The sequence below is a fragment of the Pyrgilauda ruficollis genome, unplaced genomic scaffold (genome assembly GCF_017590135.1).
Source record: "Pyrgilauda ruficollis isolate IOZ18807 unplaced genomic scaffold, ASM1759013v1 scaffold69, whole genome shotgun sequence".
In the NCBI taxonomy this organism is placed as follows: domain Eukaryota; kingdom Metazoa; phylum Chordata; class Aves; order Passeriformes; family Passeridae; genus Pyrgilauda; species Pyrgilauda ruficollis.
This window is the reverse complement of record NW_024528710.1, coordinates 19,956-39,114: the sequence shown is the minus strand read 5'-3', so window position 1 is coordinate 39,114 and position 19,159 is coordinate 19,956. Positions and strand designations below refer to the sequence as shown.

Here is a 19,159-nt window from a genome sequence, read left to right as displayed (position 1 = left end):
TGGAGCAGGGGTTGGTGCATCAAGCCCTGCCTGCCCACCTCTCTCAGGAAACCTCAGAGGTGAAGGCAATCCAGGGTGGATTTAGAGTGGATATTAGGAAAAAGTTATTTCCTGTGAGGGTGGTGAGGTCCGAGCACAAGTTGCCCAGAAAAGTTGTGGCTGCCTCATCCCTGAAATACTCCGGGCCAGGTTGGACAGGGCTTTGAGCAACTTGTTCTTGTGGAAGGTGTCCTTGGTATAGTGGAAGTGGAGTGGAATGAGGTGAGTTTTAAAGTCCCTACCAACACAAATCACTCTAGGATTTGATGATTCTTTGATTTTAAGGACTACATGACAAGAAGGTGTGTAAATCCCACAATACCAAACTCATATCTGTTCTCTCTCACATTTGTTGTTTGTATCCCCTCTCCTGCTGGATCACAGCTTGGAGCAGGCTTTCCTGGGGCTGTTTCTCAGCTCGGCACTTGGCTCAGTGCCTTGGCTTGCATTGTGCTGAGCTGAGTGCCTGTTGCTATAATTTTACCTGTTTGTGTCCTTTAATCTCTGTTTGTTCCCTTGAAAGTGCAGGGAGATCCATTAAAGCAGAGGCACTGGGTAAATACTGCCTGCTCCTCACTCCACCAGCACCTGGGATCAGTGATTAACTCCAGGTAAACAGAGCCGACTGCCAGCCAACCCTTGGCCAGAGCAAGGGGGGACAGGGGACCCACAGTGCTCCTCCCCAGGTGTGTGGGGGATGTAAAAGCTGGGGTTGTCAGGACACTGCTAGAGTAGGATGGTGGCATGGAGCTAAAGCTCTGGTGCTTGGTGGCCATTGGACGTGTCCTGCTGATGGTCTGCCATGGGCGGGATCAGTCACCAGCACTATAAATAGAGCTGGCAGCGAATCCGCCCTGGGGAACCAACCACTGAACCCTGGAGCAAGAAACAGACGGTGGCGTGGGCTGGGTGGAGGAGGTGCCTAGGAGGAGGCGTGGTGCCAGTGTTCTATACTGGGGAGCCCAGCATGTGCTCGATGCCAATGCAGTGTCTGTAGGGCTCAGCTCAACCGGGACACAGATCACAGTGCTCGGTCAGATCCATAAGGGTTCCCCAGTAGGAAGCAGGAATGGCAGGAACTCAGGTGGGACTACCGGGACCTTTCCTGGAGCCTCTGGTTGGGCCCTGCCCCGTCTCCGACTCTGACTCTGACTCAGAGGACGCAGCTGTGGGTGGCACAGGACCCAGTGCTGCGGCACAGAACTACTCCCAGGTCATCCACAGTGGCCACTTCATGGTGTCCTGCCCGCACAGCGACTCACTGCCCCGGCGACGGCACCACCGTGCTGAGCCCGAGCTGGCTGATCCCCGGAGTATTGACCCGACCCTCACCCGGCTCTTTGAGTGCATGAGCCTGGAGTACAGGTGAGTCCCAGAGCCCTTGTGTGTGTCTTATGGACCCCCAGCTAGCTGGAAGCAGAAGGCTAGCTGAGTCCCGTTCCCCAGCCAGCAATTTGTTTCCATCTGACCTTCTCCTCGTCTTCTCCATGGGCTGTGATGTGTCATATGCTCAGAAATTGCCATCCTGGAAATTTTCAGGGAGAAAGAGCTGATACCAGGCTGTTGGCTGTGGAGTCAGGTGGGAAGCTTCTCTGTTCCACGTGTAGCTTGACTCTCCTCCATTTTCCCACGAGATCTGGTGTCACTGTGCCCGGCTGTATTTCCTCCATGGCCAGACCCAGCACACTCTGCAGAGCAGCAGTGACCCTGTGGACAGCTAACACTCAGTTCTCTGGCAATCCAGCTCAGAGCAGGAGTCCTGCCTTCCGTTCTTGACTCTGTCCCCGTGTCCTGAGGTTACTCCATGGCATGCAGTAGCACTTGGGACTGGATGGCTGCACGGGTTTTGTCCAAGGTCTCCTGAAAGCTTTCCTCCTTCTCTCCTGAAAAATCAGATGGGTGCCTGCATTGTTCCCCTGCCACACAAATTGCCAAAGCCCAGTGACAGCTCTTTGGTGACAACAGGACAGACTGCAGTGTGTCTGTTATGGCCACAGTCCACATTCTTGGAGGCAGCTCCGCTCCTTTGCAAAGCCCCAAGGTTTTGAGTTCTCTCCAGCATGGCATCAGCGTGACTTGCTCTGCTGGAGTCAGTGCCAAACTGCTTGTATAGCTCTCCCAAAATGTCCAAATGTGAAAACGTAGATGATGATGTTCTACCATGTGAAAGCAAAACCTCAGCAAAGCAGCCTTGAAGAGGTGTCGATTAGCTCATCCAGGATCTCATCCAGTAGCTGAGCTCTCAGGTTTGCCTTGGAGTCCTTGAATGCTCAATGCAATAGGGAATATGGTCACCGCCAGGACATCCTTGGGGATGCTGGGCACAGAGACAGCACTCCAAGGGTACCAGTTCCCACATAGCTGTGTACATCTGACCCATCACCATATCCCAGGTGCTGGATGGGATCATCCCAGTTTGCCAGTAGCCAGCACAGCACAGCTCTGCTCCAAGGGGCTGGGGAAGGCAGTGCTCTCTGGGAGCACAGGGAACCTCAGCATGGGGTGACCCAGGTGAAGGATCATGCTTCCTGGTTGGGCAGGCCACCCCTGAGTGCCACAAACAGGGGTCATAGAGACACTGGTGGCCTTGCTGTCTTTTCCTCTCCCAGCCCCATTCTTTCCATACCTGAGCCCTGCAGCTTTGAGGCTGGAGAAACAGACACTGTCACATCAGGGTGCTCAAACCATAGACTCATGAGATGCAAGGCAAATTCAGTGTGCCCCTGAGCTCTGGAGCTCCCAGGCAGAGTGGAAATGGACAGGGTACAAGGGCTTTGACAGCTGGAGTACTGTGTGTGACTGGGGGCTGGCCATTCCATTGCAGTCAGGGTTCCATTGTTCCAGTTCTCCTTACTCCCTGGACTCTCAGTGCCTCAATTTCCTCCCTGCACTGAGCATGGCAGTGCAGATACTGGCTCCTATGTAAAGGGACACTCACCTAAGCCTTGTCCAGCCTGGCTTTGGACACTTCCAGGGATGGGGCAGCCACAGCTTCTCTGGGCAACCTGTGCTGGGACCTTACCACCCTCACAGGAAATAATTTTTTCCTAAAATCCCATCTAGTCCTGTCCTCTGACATTGTGAAATAATTCCCCCTTGTCCTGTCACTCTAGGCCCTTGACCGAAAACCCTCTCCAGATCTCTTGGATCCTCTTTAAGCACTGAGAGGGCTCTAAGATCTCGCCGGAGCCTTCTCTTCAGGCTGGACAACCCCAGCTCTCTTTGCCTTTCTTTTGCTAATACATTTTTGACAATTGTAGGCAGCAGCTGGAGAAGGGTATCAGGGTGGGAAAATGGAGTTAAGTGTTTTTGGTGTGTTTCTACATTTAGCATTGTCTGATTTGATACTTCTTTGCATCACTTGTCATTTCACACCTCCCCTCCCAGACAGGTTCCCAGGTGCAGCACAGCCTCAGTTGGGGTCACCAGCCCAATATCCTCCAGCCCTCAGGAGAGCACCCACAGTTAAGCTCAGACTAACTTCCTAACCAAGGAGAAACCATTGTAAGCTGTCACCTGGGAGGCACCTGTGGAGTTCCTCATCCAACCCTCATGCAGGGCAGGGCTAGATCCAAAGCGAGGTCAGGTTGCTCAGGGCCATCACTCTGACAGATGGAGCCCTAGGATGTGACCCCACCAATTGTCCAGCCTGCCCAGAGCTCCCCTTTCCTACAGGGAATTGCTGTCTGTGGCTCTAGTTTGGAGTTTACCTGTTCCAATTCTTATGTCTGTTTCCCCTTGGCCTTTCTCAGTGCATGTTTGAGAACTGTCTGGCTCTGTCTCCTCCTTAGGGCAGCTGATGGCAGTAATTCTCTCTTCACCTTCTTGAGACTGAACAAACCCATCCCTCAAAGGCCTCTTCTGTCACATATATTAGTCCCCAACCACCTTGATATCCTTCTCCAGGATCACTCCAGTTTGTAAACCTCCTTCTCTGTCCATTGGACACAATGTCCAGACTTGGCCATAGCAGTGTGGAGCAGAGGGGAAAACTATCCTGTCCCCTGGTGAGCTGCGACTGCTGCAGCCACCCATCCTTTGCCATCTGGGCTCACACCATTTCAAAGGTAACTCACTAAACTTTCCCTAAATATTTTTCAATGGTTACAGCTGGAATTCTTCCCCTCTCCAGCATTTCCTCCTCTGCATTTCACAGACATTACAGCAGTCCTGTCTCAGCCTAAGCAATCATTCTGGGGATATGACTTCTTTTCCTTCCATGGGCAGGACTGTGCATCACCCTCACTGGTAAAGAAATGCTCTCTCCACATCAAGGTTTGCTTCCCACAGTAATTTGTTTCCTCAGATTCCCCAAAGAGAGGCAACTCCCCTCTCTGAGGTCTTCCTCCCAAGGCTAGGATGAAGCAGTTCCTTTTTACCTATATTCCAGGACATTTAGAGCAGCTTCCTGCTTAATGATCCTTTCTCACTCCTTCCCCTGCAACATCCTGCATTCCTTGAATCCTCCCCTAGAATGTTGTTTCTCCCTACAGCCCAGCTGGCTGCATCTCATTACCCAAAAAGCTGAGGGTGGTGCTGAGCTCCTACAGGAGCTGCTGACTTTTTGGCCTTAGCACGAGAAGGCTCATCCTCTCCATCACCACAGTGTGGCCTGCACAGTGTCGTGGCTGGGCTCACACCCCCTCCTGTGACTTACTGCTGGGAATCACTGACCTGGGGAACATCCTCCTGAAGGAAGGAAAACTGGGATTGGGAGATATGAACTGCAGTCACTCATGGTCTTACCTGGCAACATTTGTCTTGTGCTCCAGAGAGGAGATTTGGCAAGCAGGGACATCAGACTGGGAAGTAACTTGGAGTATACACTCAGCCTCTCTTGTGAATTAAAAAAAGGTATATTGTGTGCCAATTCCCTACTAATTCATCCTCTTGTCAGCCTGTGTCTCCCCTGGGAGAAGTGGAACTGCTGCTATTGATTCTGTAATTCACAGTGCCTTAAATGCTCACACAGGAGTAGTGAACACCAGGCAGAGACTCCAGGGATGCGCTCACTGGGGTTCATAATTCAACCCTATTTTTTCTTGCAGAAGACCTCCATTCGAGGGCGGTCTGATGAGTGGGAAAGGCTCGTGCTTGGGCTAAACACACCCACGCTGCACTGTGGCTCTGCTATCATTTGTGGCAGGGAGTTGCACTTCTTTCTTCTGTCATTCCCCAAGGTTTTGAGGTTGATCCTGTTCAAGGGTTGTGCAGAGGGGCTGGGCTGGTGCAGCCCTGCATCTCTCCAGATCACTCCTCTCTTCATACAGCAGCTCCTCTTGCTGTTGATGAAGAGGAAAGTACCCATGTCGCCATGAAATCAGGGACTGCAACACCTGAAACTGCTGGATAGGTAAATGAGTCACAGACCAAACAAGGTACTGCTGGACCCATGCCAGTGTTGGACCCAGGCTGAGCCCTGTTGCCACCTCACCCTATCCCACAAACACCCTGTAGCCAGTGGCAGAATCTGTGTCCCCCTCCTCCTGATAGTGTAGGGCAGTAGGACCCCAACCTGTTTGGGGCACCGTATAACCTTCCCACAGTTCAATGTGAAGTTTGCATCCAACTCCCCAGGGGAGATAATTGCAGGGAAGGGTGAGGCCCTTTCCAAGGCATAGCAGGGAGCAAAGATCAGCTTGTTAAGCCCCAAATCTGAAAGGATCATGAAGGGGGAAAAAAGCATTTGGTGGTAAAGCTCAAAGGCATCTGTTACCTCCAGGCCCCACAGCAACTCCTAGCCATGGCCCACTGGCCTCACACGAGGCCAAGGTGTGTCCCACAGGCTCAAACTGCTCTTTTCGGCTGGCTCTGAGTGAGGAACATGGCCTTGACCAGCATGATCTGGCCATGTGCCCAGGAATCCTGTCTCTTCCATTGGCTCCTCCACTTGGCACCATCTTGCTGTTTGCCATGTGCTCCTGGGGAAAGTTCAAAATCCTAGTGATAGCAGAGTGGTCAGTGTCAGCCTTAACTCTCTGCAGGCTGGAGTCACAGGTCCTTCTCCAGCCCCTGGGGCTATGTGTCAGGCTGGGTCTCCCTTGGGAGACCATCCTCATCCACTCCTGCACCTGCTCCTAGACACATCTCTGCATTAGGCTCTGGAATTGTAGGGGTCCCCAGTCTTCTCCCTCTGCCAGAGGCAGATTTCAAGGCAGGTCAAAACAGAAGTCACCAAAATCATTATTTGAGAACACTTAGAGGTTTCACCACCTTTAATGAACAAGTCAGAGGCTTCATGCACCACTCTCATTCCCAGCACTGCCTGGGGACATGGCCGGGCAGCACCTGGAGGGGCTGGGAACAGGGGATACAGCACCCTGACACCAGCTCAGCTTCCACCTTTCCTGCTCCACGCATGTACCAAGGAAAAGTGGGAGTCAAAGCAGAACTAAGATATTTAGGATACAAACTATCTGCTGGAGAGGGACATGGCTTCCTAGGCAGGAATGCCATGCAGCCTGCAGCCAGCTCTCAAAGGACCTCTGGAGAACCGGGGATTGCTCCAAGGCCACACCATGTTGTTGGGAGAGCTGGAGAAGTGAAATGGACCCCAAAGTAAGGCAGAGGGACCCTGGCCTCCCCGCAGAGCTCTTTGGGCAGCCGGACCCTCAGGACCTCCTCGGGGGCTACACATGAGGGGCTGTGTTCCTTGGCTGGACGGAAACAAGACAAGGAGTGAAATGAGGCTTCCTGCAATGCAGGTTCCATCAGGGACATCACCACCATCACCACCACTACGATGAGCTGCAGAACAAACACAGCTGCCTCTGGGAACCAGGAAATGGGAAGCAGGGAGCCCAGCTTGGGCCCAGGGGGCAGGTTTGCAGGGATCGGTGTGGAGAAGAGGCCAGGGCAACTCTGACTGAGGGCAGGGCTGGTGTCACTATGTGTCTGTCTTGGAGCACAGGCAAGTGTCCCTTAACATCCTCCCGTGTTGTCCTGCCTTCCCAGACCCTCCACAAGAGCTGCCCTTGACTGCCCCAGCTGAAGGCAGCATTTCCGAGCCTTGCCTGGTGTTAAAGGAAGGGTCAGAATTACCTGCCCAAACACTGTGATGAGGCAAGAGGCACTACAGTACATGTCACCACACATCTCACCTGGGCAGGAAATTTATCTTCCTGTTCCCCAGGACCAGGACACAGTTGGCTTGGTCAGGAGCATCAGGATCCCACCTTGAAGCTGGGTTCAAATATCAAGGAATCAATGCCTCAATGGGTTGTGCTTTAATCCAAGGGTTTGAGAAGCCTTCTGTGGGTGTGTGAAGCTCAGGGTTTAGGTCTGTGCTGCTCCCAGGGTGTGCAGGAGCTTGGAATGCTCCAGTGGGTGCTCCCACAGGTGCCTGGCAAGCACCTGCAGTAGAGTCACATGGCTATACCTGCTCCTGACCTGCCACCAGGGCAGGTGGCCCCTGGACATCTTTCAAGGTGGTACCCCTCAGCCTCCCCTTTGCTTGGTGTTTCAGTGGGAAGCTAGTATCTCCAAAGTGGAAGAATTTCAAGGGGCTGCGGCTGCTTTGCTGGGATAAAATTCGACTCAACAATGTGATCTGGAGAGCATGGTACATCCAATGTGAGTATGGGTGCCAGACACCACTCTGTCTGCCAGATGCCAGGCTGTGCCAGTGGGAGGGGGCTGGCACTGGAAAGACTGTGTACAGGTGCAGAGATTGGGATGGGGCATGGATACAGCCAGCTGTATTCTCCTCTGTGCAGATGTGGAACGGAGGAAAAACCCTGTGTGTGGCTTCATCACCCCTCTGGAGGGCATGGAGGCTGATGAGCACCGAAAACCAGAGGTAGGGCAGGGTCCCTTGCAGCTCTCTGGGGCAGCACCAAGGTTGGTGTGGCACAGTGGGGATCTGGGGACACATTGCATTTCATAGGTTTGCTGGAAAAGGTGTTTCTGATATGACACAGGGAAAGCAGCCCTGACTGTGGGGTGCTGGGGCCAGAGAGCTCAGCCATGACACCCTGTCCTGCCCCCCAGGCTGTCGTGCTGGAGGGCAACTACTGGAAACGTCGCATTGAGGTGGTGATGAGGGAGTACCACAAATGGAGGATCTACTATAAGAAGCGGGTGAGTGGCTCTGCCCGTGCTGCTCCTTGTCCTGTGACAGTGCCAGCAGTAGGATGGAACAGTGTGACTAGCCTGGAGGCATGGCTGACAGGGCAGGACATGACAGGCTTTTGCCAGCATGGGAGTGGGATGCTGGCTGGCCCCCTGAGCTCTCCCTGCCTGGGGGATGACCTAGGCTGTCTTCTCCTTCCAGCTCCGAAAATCCACACGGGAGGGAGGAATCTCCAGTCCAAAGCGGGTGAGTCTGCTGAGAAAGGGTGGGATGAGAGAGACAGGGGAGCGCAGTTTGGACACCTGCACTGGGGAAAAGGGCAAAGAAAAGCCCCAGGGCATGATAATCCCATTGGGATGAGATGCTAAGCATCTAGGATGCTGGATTCACCCTCTGGAAGTAGCAATGTGCCAGGCATTAATGTTTGGAGGGACCAAACACTGCAGGGAGCATGGGAGCTGCCGTGGGAGCAGCCAGGGAGCCAGACATGGACCTGACCCATGAAAGGCGTCCACTCGGCTCCTTTGCTCTACCTCATGTAGGACGAGGATGTCTGGAGGCCAACGGAGAAATGGTGCAACCAGCTCTTCTGCAATGTAGTGCCCATGCTCCTTGGGGATGAGGAGGAGGAGCGTGGGAGCAGGCAGCATTTCGATTTGGACACCTTCCTCTCGGACATATCTGACACCCTCTTCACCATGACACAGATGCCTACCACCCACCAGGTGCTCCCCGAAGATGGTAGGTGCTGCAGACCATGCTTCAGCAGGATGTGGAGGAGGAATCCAGATGTGTCTTGGCTTAGCCCCTGAGAGCTGCCAGCCATGTCCTTTTGGGCAGGCAGGGTCCCCTGGCATCTGCCGTGATGGGGCAGGGGGAAGGGATGTTCCTGTTCTGCCCAAACAGGAGCCACTAGGGGAGAAGGTGCTTGAGGAGTTTTTGGACAGGGTGGGATCATCCCATTCTCCTGTGGTTCCCTATGCACAAGCATGCTGAGGGCTGAGCTCCCCAGGAACCACCAGCACCATGAAGGACTTTGCCCCAGCCCCCAGGGCAGGTCCTGCTTCCATGGCCACTCTTTGTTGTCCCTACCTGGCCATGCCCCTTGGGCATCTGCAGCTCTAGCCAGGTCCTGTGCCAAGAATCAGCCTTTCACTGGGGTTCCTAGGAACTGGATGAGGCCCTAGAGATGCTGATGGACAGTAGTGGGATGGGATGGGATGGGATGGGATGGGATGGGATGGGATGGGATGGCCCTGGCTCTCCTCAGGGCAGGCACTTAGCTCCCTGCCCAGGGCAGAGAGCAGTGATACAGGGTGATTCTGGAGTGACACAGAGGTATGGCAGCCAGGTGGGTGTCAGGGCAGTGGTGGGAGCAGCCCTCAAGGTGGGTCTCAGGGATGCAGTGGCTGGGCTTTGATGTTCCAGCTCTGCCCTCTTCCAGCATATGTTGGGAATGCTGACATGATACAGCCGGATTTGGCACCCCTGCAGCCCAGCCTGGATGACATGGACATATCAGGTAAGAGGCAGCCTAGATGCAGTACCACATCCCACCCAGCCCTGCACACTGTGACTGCCTAAAATGAGGGGTCACAGGTTTGGCCTGGCAGTAGTGGGAATTGCTGAGACAAGCCAAAAACACTGGACATCTAATGGCATGGGAAAAGCAGCATGCATGGGCAGGGGCTGAAGGCTGAGCCTTGTTGTGCCTGCCTGCCCCTGGAAAGAGCCACAGAAGGTCAGGAAGGGCTTGGCCAGGAGGTGTGGGAGGGGATTTCTACAAAAATAGGTTATTTCCAGGAGTGCTAAAGGCCCTCATTTTGGCTGCAGATAAAGGAAGGACAATTGTCCCCCAGAGAAAGAGGAAAACTCTAGAGAGTAGGTTCTGCTGAGTCCCCTCCTCACCCCACTGCCCAGCCAGCCTGGGTGGTTGGCTTGGAGCTGTGACCCTGCACAAGGCTGTGCTACATCCCCTGGGGACAAGTCACTGTCCCTGCCAGGCTGCCCAAAGACAAATCTGGCCCTGGTTTCCAGCTGTGGGAATACCACCAAGTGGGCAGTGGCAAACTGCCCCATGCTGCCATGCAGGCCCTGAGCTGTGAATGTCCATGCAGTCAGATGGGACATGTCCTGGTCACAGCAGTGTCCCCAAATGCCAGGGCAAGGCACTGTTGGGGACCAGCTTTGCCCTCTAACATGCCAGAGCTGGTAGCCTGTGTACATTGTGCAGGGTGGAAGCCTGCCGGCTACCCAGCTATAGTTAGTGGCCTTGGGCAGCACCAGCATCTCCCTGTGTGAGCAGCCTGGAGCTCCATGGCCAGTCTCAACTTCCTCCAGGAGAAGGAAAAAAGGGTACTTGCACCATATGGCTGTGGAGTGTTGCAAGACCAGATGCTGGCAGGGAGCAGGCTGGGCACTTTATGTGCCAGGGCAGGTGGTGGCATGGGTGCCCTTGGGATGGATGCTCTTGCAATGGATGAGGTGGGAAGACTCCTGCCAGCACCCTCTCAACTCATTCCAACCAGAGATCCCATCAGAGTGAGGCATGCTGGGAAGAGGGTCTGTTGCCATGGCTGATGCTTCACCTTCTGTCCCCTGGTGCCCCAAGTGGGCATCAGTTCCTAGAAGGTGTGACAGCTCCAAGTGTCACTTTTCACACTCCAAGGTGTGACACTTGGTTCCTTATCCTGAGAGGTGCTGTATGGTGTCACAGCAGCAGCTCCAGCACCTCTCTGAGGTTCCAGCATGGCCTCATGCTCAGCAGGAGATGGCAGGAGCATGGTGATTCCTTTCTGAACCAATATATCAGTTAGGTTGGCTTTTTTCCTGGGAAAAAGCCTTTTGCTTCAGGGTGCTTCTTGGCAATGGGATCGGTCTTACTGCAGACCACAACATCACAAGGAAACATCCCTTCCTGCTCTGACCATGTCCAGTGCCTCAGCCCAGGGATACTGCTGGGGCTGGGGAGGGTCCCCAGCCTAGCTGGGGCTCCTGGTCTGCCAGGCTAGTGTGTCCTGAGACAGAGCAGCATCCCATGAGGTGCTTGGAGACCTGTTGGTGGGAGTTTTGTCCTGAATGGAGCAGCTCCCTGGGTGATAAGGTGTTACATCTGAGCACTGTGTGTGCCATGTACCCCTGGGACTGTGAGGAGAGTGGGGAGAGGAGATTGGGGTACTGGGTGCCAGCCAACACAATTATGTCCCAAAAGGTCACTTATTCAGCAGGGCAGGCAACTTTGGAGTAAGGATCACCCAGCAGCCTCATGCAGAGCTACACAGAGCAGGCATGTGGGGTAGGCACCATGGGGTCACAGGGCTGTTATTGTGTGGGGTGGTGTGGCAGAGCTCAGTGCCTGTCAGTCAGTGCCTGCAAACCAATCCCCAAATGAGGAAGCATCTTGTGTCTGCGGCGGGTGCTGGAGTGCGGTGTGAGGCAGATGGACAAGTCCTGATGGCAGAGGCGAGGGAGCAGTCCAGCCCTGTGCCCTGCTGGCACTGTGCTCCAGGTAGGATTGGTGCTGGGCACTGGGGCTGGGCTGTCCGTCCCATGGGGTGGCAATGCCCTGCTGCACTGCAGGGCTCTCCCAAAAGCCTGGGACAAGTGCTGAAGGGGCTTTGGGTTGGGAAGGCCCAATCACATTGGAGAGCATCCCCAGGTTTGAGCAGGATACCAAAGGTGTGGTTTGCTGACCACACAGGCTCTTCTCCCTTGAGCAGGCTGTGCCCTGGCCATGCCGCACTGCCTCGAATGTAACAGGGTGATACAACAGTGAGGAGAAGCATGGGCAAGAGCTATGGGGTGAGGAAGGGGCAGGAGAAAGGGAGGACAAGGCTCCCAGGGACTGCCAGTCACCTTCCATCCCTGTAGCACAGTGAGAGGCACAAGAGGGTCTAACAGGCATGGTGAGAGGCACAATCGGATCTGGCGGGTTGGGTACCACAAATTCCTATAAATACCTGCAGAGCTTCAGCGCTGGTGGCAGGGACATGCTGGTGTGAGCATGGCTGAGGTGGGGGCAAAGTGGGGCTGGACTGTATCCCAGGAAGGCCAAGCTCCTGCCTGGCAGCACTGTGGCACACACAAAGTGCTGGTCTTTGGAGGGGCAGGGGTGGCCCTGACATTCTGTCAGGGATTCACCATGGCTGTGGCAGGGGTAAGGGGCACTCTGAGAGCTGACTGGGACATCTCAGCAGTGGCTCTGTCCTGTCTCACATAAGTGTTCCCCTCAGATGGCAGCACATGGTGTGCTGGAACCATCACCATGCCCAGTCCTCTGGCATCCCACAGTGCTGGCATGTTTGCTCCTCTGGTGTAGATTCAGCAGGGTCTTAGGCATTTGTGGGTCCCAGGCAGGGCACCCCAGCTGCTGGAGCCTGGACCACAGATGGTGCCCAGAGCATGGCTGTGTACACCAGGCGGGCAGAACTAGCAGCAGGACCTGGAGCTGGCACTGCCAGTGCCAGTCAAGGGCTGGAGAGCTGGGTGCTTCCCAGAGGAAGTGCAAGTGCCTGTCCCCAGTGGCTGCTCAGGCACTGCACCTGTGCCAGGGGCTGCTAGGCAGCAAACCCAGTGAACCCTTCTACTCCATCCTACAGGGAAGCATCCAGCACTGCCATCCATGGCCCACAGTCATCCCTCTCCATGAAAAGCCCTCCCTGTGGCGATGCCAGAACCAGCATTGACACAGGCACTGAGCCAAGGCATTAATGGGGCTGATGTGCCCAGGGAGACAGCTGCCGAAAATGTGGGGCCCGCCCTTTGTGCTGTGGTGTCTGGGCCTGCGGAAGGACCAGGGCTGTGGGAAGGAGAGAGGAAGGGAGTGGGAGTCACGGCAGGGTCACGCGGCTTGGCTTCAGGAAGGCCATGGGATGTGGTTAGCCACAGGCTGCACGCACAGCAGCACTGGAGTGGGCAGCACAGAACTTGTTGGCCATGGTTGAAAATGTGCAGGAGCTGCCCTGGCCCCAAAAAGTGCAGAGTGCCAGTAGCAGAGTATGGTTCCACCCCTCATGCCCCAGGGTGTCCCCCTCCTCTCCGGGCAGGTCACTTATGCCACTGTGTCTCTACTTGGCACTGCAGAAATCTTCACCAGCCACCGGCCACCCCCATCTCAGACACAACCGGGCTACCAGGATCCATCCTGCTTCTCGCCCATGGCTGAGCCCCTGTTCAGCAGTGGGGGGTCCCTGATGGGTGCTCGAGGGCTGCCTGTGAGCCCCGAGGCCCCACTCCTACCTGGCACCCTCCCCCAGGTGAGTGGAATCCCAACCTACAGCCTTTGGCTTACTGGTGGTGTACCAGTCACCCACCCTGACCCTGCCATGTCTTCTACAGCCCAGTGGTGCCTCCCAGCTCAGCCTCCACAGCGCCTTCCTGGGCTCTGAGCTGCCCCTGGCCCCCCTGCCCCCCGAACCCCCCGACGTGGCACCCAGCAGCCTCAGCCCCCAGCTCCGACACAAGCCCACACTGCAGTACGACTTCCCTGGCAAGTGCCTCAGCCTGGAGCCACCAGCACCCCACTATGTCCCCCCCATCCCATCCCCCCGGGCACCACTGCTGAGCCTGGAACCCCCCTTCTCCCCCACCTCAGCCCCCCGCTCTAAGTTCCCCTACAGCAGTTCACCTGACCCCTCACTTGCCACCCACCCTCCCTCCCCTCTCTCGAGCCCTTGCTTTGCCCCCTACGTCCCAGGGCTGGGCTATGCCACAGGCATGGGGCCCCAGGGGTACTCCAGCCCTGCTGTCTCCCAGCTCCTGTCCCCTGCCCTGCTGGGCAACCCCAGGTTTACCCCCACCAAGGAGCCACCCCAGGGTGAGGGTGGGCGCCCCAAGGTGAAGCCCAGTGGCACCAAGGCAAGGAGGCTGCCAGGACACCCTCTGTCCCACCTGCCCGAGCCCAACCCCTGCCCGAGCCAGCTCCTGACCACAGGTAACAGGGCTGGGGGGCTGTGGGGGGACACAGGAGTGAGGTGGGGGGCATGCTGTTGTGGGGATCAGAGTGGGGACCCTATTTTTCCCTGGGGTTGGGACACAGGGAATACTGGGCAGGGCACATGGCAGTCCCCATAATGGGGTAGTTCCAAACCCAGGGGTGAAGCCATGCCTGAGGGATCAGCCCTGGCTTCAGTGGCCTCAGAGGGAGATGCAGCCCAGCCCCAGGATTTGGTAACAGGCACTGCTGGGAAGTTCCTGTGTCCCTAGTCTGGTCTCTATGGCCCTGTTGGCACAAGAGGCTGAGGGGGGTTACTGGTGTCCTGCCTGATATGCTGCCTGTGGGTGTGATGGGACAGGTCCCTTGGGCACAGTTATGGCCCTCTGCTTGCTTGAGGGGGGCTGGGGCTCCCTGCCTGCCTGAAGCTCCTGAGAACTACCCTGTGAGGAGAACAGACTCCTCCTCTGGAGGTGCATCCCTGTTCTCTGGGGCAATCCAGCAGGGAAGGGGCTGCAGCAGTTCTGGTGCAGGGAGGGGCTAGCTGTCTCCTGGAGCAGGGAAGGAGAGCAAGGATCAAAGCCCCAAGAGCCCCACACAGCAGCGCCCATCTGCTCCCTGCCCCCTCAGCCAAGCAGGACCTGGCGCTGGATACCCCTTGCCCGATAAGTGCAGGACTCATGCCCAGGACCCCTGTCTCCGTGGTAAGCACTCAACAAACCCCCAGGTTGGGAATTGCCCTCTCCTGGCCTCTGGGGAAGGGGTGGAGATGGGCTCTGGGCATCATATTTTGGTGTGTGCTGGACAGAAATGGAGGGAAGGAGGGGGCATGTGACTGGGTGGCTGGGGATGGCAGGAGTTGCCTGGTTTTCTTCTCCTGTGAAACAACCAAGGCAGAGGTAAGAGACATCCTGCTTGCAGGGCCCCTTTTCTGGGGCACTGTGGCTGCCCCTGCAGATGGTGGCAGGGGCTGCACATCCTGTACAACCTGGTGTGTGTGGGGTGCTGATCCCCGAACTCCCCTTCCTCTGTCTTCTCCCAGCAACAGAGCACTGTCTCCAAAGTCCCTGCCACCTTCCTCTCCAGAATGGCCCAGATGAGCCCAGGTCTGGCTCCTGGCTCCAGCCCTTCCCAAGTGTTGCTGCACACAGCAGGCACGCAGCTGGGCCCCCTGCAAGTCCCCAAGGCAGAGCAGCTTTCCCCCACCTCAGCTTGTGGTGAGTCTGGAGCACCCCAAGGAGCTCCATAGGGCACTGGGGCTCCTGCAGAGAGCTCGGACCAAGCACTGTGGGAACTTTCATTTTGGCTACAATCCTGGCTCTTTCTATTTATCCTGCTGAGCATGGAGGGTTCCTTCTGTGCCCCTTCACCTGCTTCTTTCTCCAGCAGCAAAAGCAGAAATAGGGAAAGACAAAAATGGAGCAAAATGTCGGACTGTGGTTTTGAAACCCCGGAGCTTGGTTTTGGAGCAAGAAGCATCCACTTTCACCCACAGTAACCAGCGTGGCTGCTGGAAACCAGGCTCTGGTGTTGTTCCCAGTTCAGTTTGGTGTAGCATACGACACCTTCACTGCCCTTGCAACTCTTCCCATGCAATTTCCACCCCAAGAAATGCTGGGAATTTAAAATCTCAAATCCCCAATGTTCCCATTTCTGAACAGCTGTAAAATGAGAGGGACTTGGGATAATGTGTGCTTGGAGGCTGAAGTGGAGCATCCCCATCCGCTGAGTGGGGTGGCTTGTCCTGGGCTGGAGGCAACACTGTGGGATGCCCCTCTCTGCCTGTCCCGGGTGCTGAGATGTCACCTTGTCATGAGTGCTGTTGCTATCCTTCTCTTCACAGCAGCACCTTCCCTTTTTCAGGCAGTGACTGGCCCAAGCCCAGCCAGGCTTCCCCAGGACCCACTGCAAGGCAGAGCACTAGCATCTCCCTGCACCAGCCTCTGTCCCGTCCAGGAAGGCCTGAGTCCACCAAGGTATGCCAGGAGCTGCCAACTTCATATGCACCCCCCTTTCCTCCTCCCCCCAAGACACCATCCACCCTCACTTCAAGCTTTGGGCCAGCCTGTTCCCAGTGGGGCTGGTGGCCCACGGCTGTCCCCGCTGCTGGGAGGTGCCTGACGGCGCTGACCTGCAGCTGGAGAGCCGCCGCATCACACACATATCTGCTGAGCAGAAGAGACGCTTCAACATCAAGCTTGGCTTCACCACACTGCATAGCTTGGTGAGCACACTGAGTGCTCAGCCCAGCATCAAGGTGAGCACCCAGGGCCAGCCCTGGGCATGGAGGGACACGGCACATCACCCAGAGACACTGCATCCCTGCTGTGACCCACAGCATAGAGCTCCTCTCCTGTACCCAGCCTGTGGTGCAGGAGGCTGGGGCACATAGGAGGCACACATAGGAGGCACACCCTTGCACTTGCGGCTGTGCAAGGGTGGTCTGGGCCCCCTTCCCCTCTCACCCCATGGCTCCTCAGGTCAGCAAGGCCACCACCCTGCAAAAGACAGCCGAGTATATCTGCAAGCTGCAGCAGGAGCGGGCAGCTCTGCAGGATGAGGCACAGCGTCTGCGGGAGCAGATCGAGGAGCTCAATGGCTCCATCAAGTAAGGGGGCTGTGACTGGGGGAGATGGGGGAGCACTGCCTGCTTTGGGGTAGCCAGGCAGGTCAAGCAGCAATGCCAGGATAGCAGCAGGACACGACAGGTCTCCCTGGAGCACCTCCCAGCTGACATTCCCTCCTCAAACCCTCTCTGTGGGAGGGCTGATGCTTAAGAGGCAGGACAGAGTAGGGTGAGGTCCCACACCTGCCCTGGGAGGGGGTCATTGGCAGGCAACTCCTACTGAGCTTCCATAGCTCCCAGCCTCCCGAACATGGCCCCACAATAGTGGTTGTACCCCACAGCCTGTGCCAGGAGCAGCTGCCAGCCACAGGGGTGCCCATCACACGGCAGCGCTTCGACCACATGCGCAGAATGTTTGATGAGTATGTTCGCTCCTCCACACTGCAAAACTGGAAGTTCTGGATCGTATCCTTTGGGGCCAGTGCCTGCTGCTCCATCTCACCCTCCACCAGGCATCAGGTGCTCTGGTTCATCTGCTGCTCTGGGTCTTTGAGGTCCCTCAAGCTCGGGAGGCTTTGGGGAGCACAGGGAGGTGTTTCCCAGCCACAGTCACATGATGGGAACATGCTGATATTATGTGGTTAGGAGGGATATTCTGCTCCAAGGAATCAAAAACAGTTGGATAAATGGTCCTCAGGGAGAGGGGAAGTGGAGCTAAGCTTATGGAGGGAATTGCTCCTGATTACATGGGAACTCGCTCTGAAAGGCAGCAGCCATGGATTAGGAAAGGTCCAGACACAAAGCTGTGGACATGATGGCTTGGTCTTGGTGGCTGCATGCCATACCCTGGAAACACAGGGATGGAGAGGATCAAGGGCCAAGGAACCTGTGGGCAAAGGGCTGGATCTGCTTCTCTGTGAGCTTGGATTAGACACACTGGGACTCACTGGCAGAGCCTGTGAGGTCTGTGAAATCCCAAGTGGCAGGATGATGAAAGGCACTGCTGCCCATGGTCCTATCCAGCACAGGGCATCTGGACAAGGCAGAGGTGACTTCTGATGCAGAGCTGGGGAGCTCCTTCCTCAGGACATGGGGTATCGTAAAACATGGGCTCTAGGACATGCTTGTGGTGGAGGTATCTCTGTGGATTACTGCCTGCACAAAATCTGCAGGCTGGTCCCTGCAAGCTGGAAGCAATAGAGGAGCTTATGGGACACACTGGTGTCCTGCCTTTCCCCTGAGCACTTTGCTAGCTGGTTCCCTGACCTGCTCTGGAGGACGTCTTGTGTCTCAGCAACCTCTTCTGGCAGCCCCAGCCATGAAAAACCCCAGGGGTTTTGAATCTCTCCCACTGCCTACCCAGGTGACACTTAGGCCATCATCCCAGCAGCCTGGGCTAGTGCCAGGTGTGGTGCTGTGCTGGGAAGGCAGTCAGCAGGTCTGTTCCATGGCCTGTCCTGCTGTCCCAGCAGTTCTGCTCCACGTCCAGACAAGAAAGTCTGTCCTGCTGCCATAGGAAGGTCATGCCCACACCTGGGAGTAGTGAGACCATTGTCAAAGCAAAGCTGGTCCTTAACTCCTCTGATCCCACCAGTTCAGTATCATCATCCGGCCCCTCTTTGAGTCTTTCAATGGAATGGTGTCCACAGCCAGCATGGAGAGCCTCACCCAAACATCCCTCGCTTGGCTGGACCAGCATTGCTCCCTCCCAGCGCTTCGGCCAAGTAGGTGGCCCTGTGCCTGGCTGTGGCACCCTGAGCAAGTTGGGTAGGCATGGACTCCTCAGTCCATGAAAGGCACCCTCGAAAGGCAGAGGGGAAAAGGACAAGGGTGTCCTGGGGGACGGCAAGGCTGATCGGTGGGAAGTCCTGGGGCTCCTGCTTAGTGATTTCCCGTGCTCCTGTCACACCCACGCCCCGGCTGAGCCGGAAGTGCCCCAACCCCGTGTCCTGGCGGGGCAGGCTCAGCCCTCCCCAAAGCCCCTCAGGGTGGGTTTCCTTCCACCGCGTTTGCTGGGGCTGTGGAAGCAACCAGTCCCACCATTCCGGGGACTGGAGCAGGGCCGGGCAGCGCCGAATTCCCCAGGATGGGTCACGCCTTCCAGCCCCTTGTCCGCTATCCCCGCAGCCGTCTTGAGCTCCCTGCGGCAGCTGAGCATCTCCACCTCCATCCTCAGCGACCCGGCCCGTGTCCCCGAGCAGGCGGCGCGGGCAGTGGCGGCGCTGGGACGCCCCGGCGGCGCTGGGACGCCTTCCATCTGACTGCTCCAGGGACTCCGGGGTGTCCCACGGGCACCGGCGTGGGGAGTCGGGACTGTCCCGCGCCTGTCCCACTGCAATAAAGGACGTGCTCTGCCACGGCCTCCGCGTGGTTCTTCAGCCCCGGCGCCGCTTTGGGCACGGCCGGGAAGGGCCGGGACCTGAGGGGGGTGACACCGAAAGGCGTGAAAGCCGGGACTGGGACGGGGGCCAGGGGGAATCAGGGAAACCGAGGCTGGGGTCAAGTGAAGGAAGAGGCTGTAGGGGAGTGAAGGGAGGTGCGGACAGAGGCT

General features: G+C 56.6%; 1 protein-coding gene across 1 annotated transcript; it reads left to right on the top strand.

Annotated features, from left to right (window-relative positions):
- Positions 1–976: 976 nt before the first annotated feature.
- Positions 977–18,949, top strand: MLXIPL (MLX interacting protein like). Its single transcript, XM_041484871.1, has 17 exons — positions 977–1,404; positions 7,505–7,611; positions 7,755–7,837; positions 8,029–8,118; positions 8,312–8,356; positions 8,653–8,851; positions 9,555–9,632; positions 13,193–13,365; positions 13,448–14,042; positions 14,673–14,746; positions 15,085–15,259; positions 15,906–16,018; positions 16,180–16,299; positions 16,523–16,650; positions 16,950–17,073; positions 18,203–18,332; positions 18,736–18,949. The coding sequence occupies exons 1-17, from the start codon at positions 1,109–1,111 to the stop codon at positions 18,867–18,869; spliced, it is 2,664 nt and encodes an 887-aa protein (XP_041340805.1). The 5' UTR covers positions 977–1,108; the 3' UTR covers positions 18,870–18,949.
- The last annotated feature ends 210 nt before the right edge of the window (positions 18,950–19,159 follow it).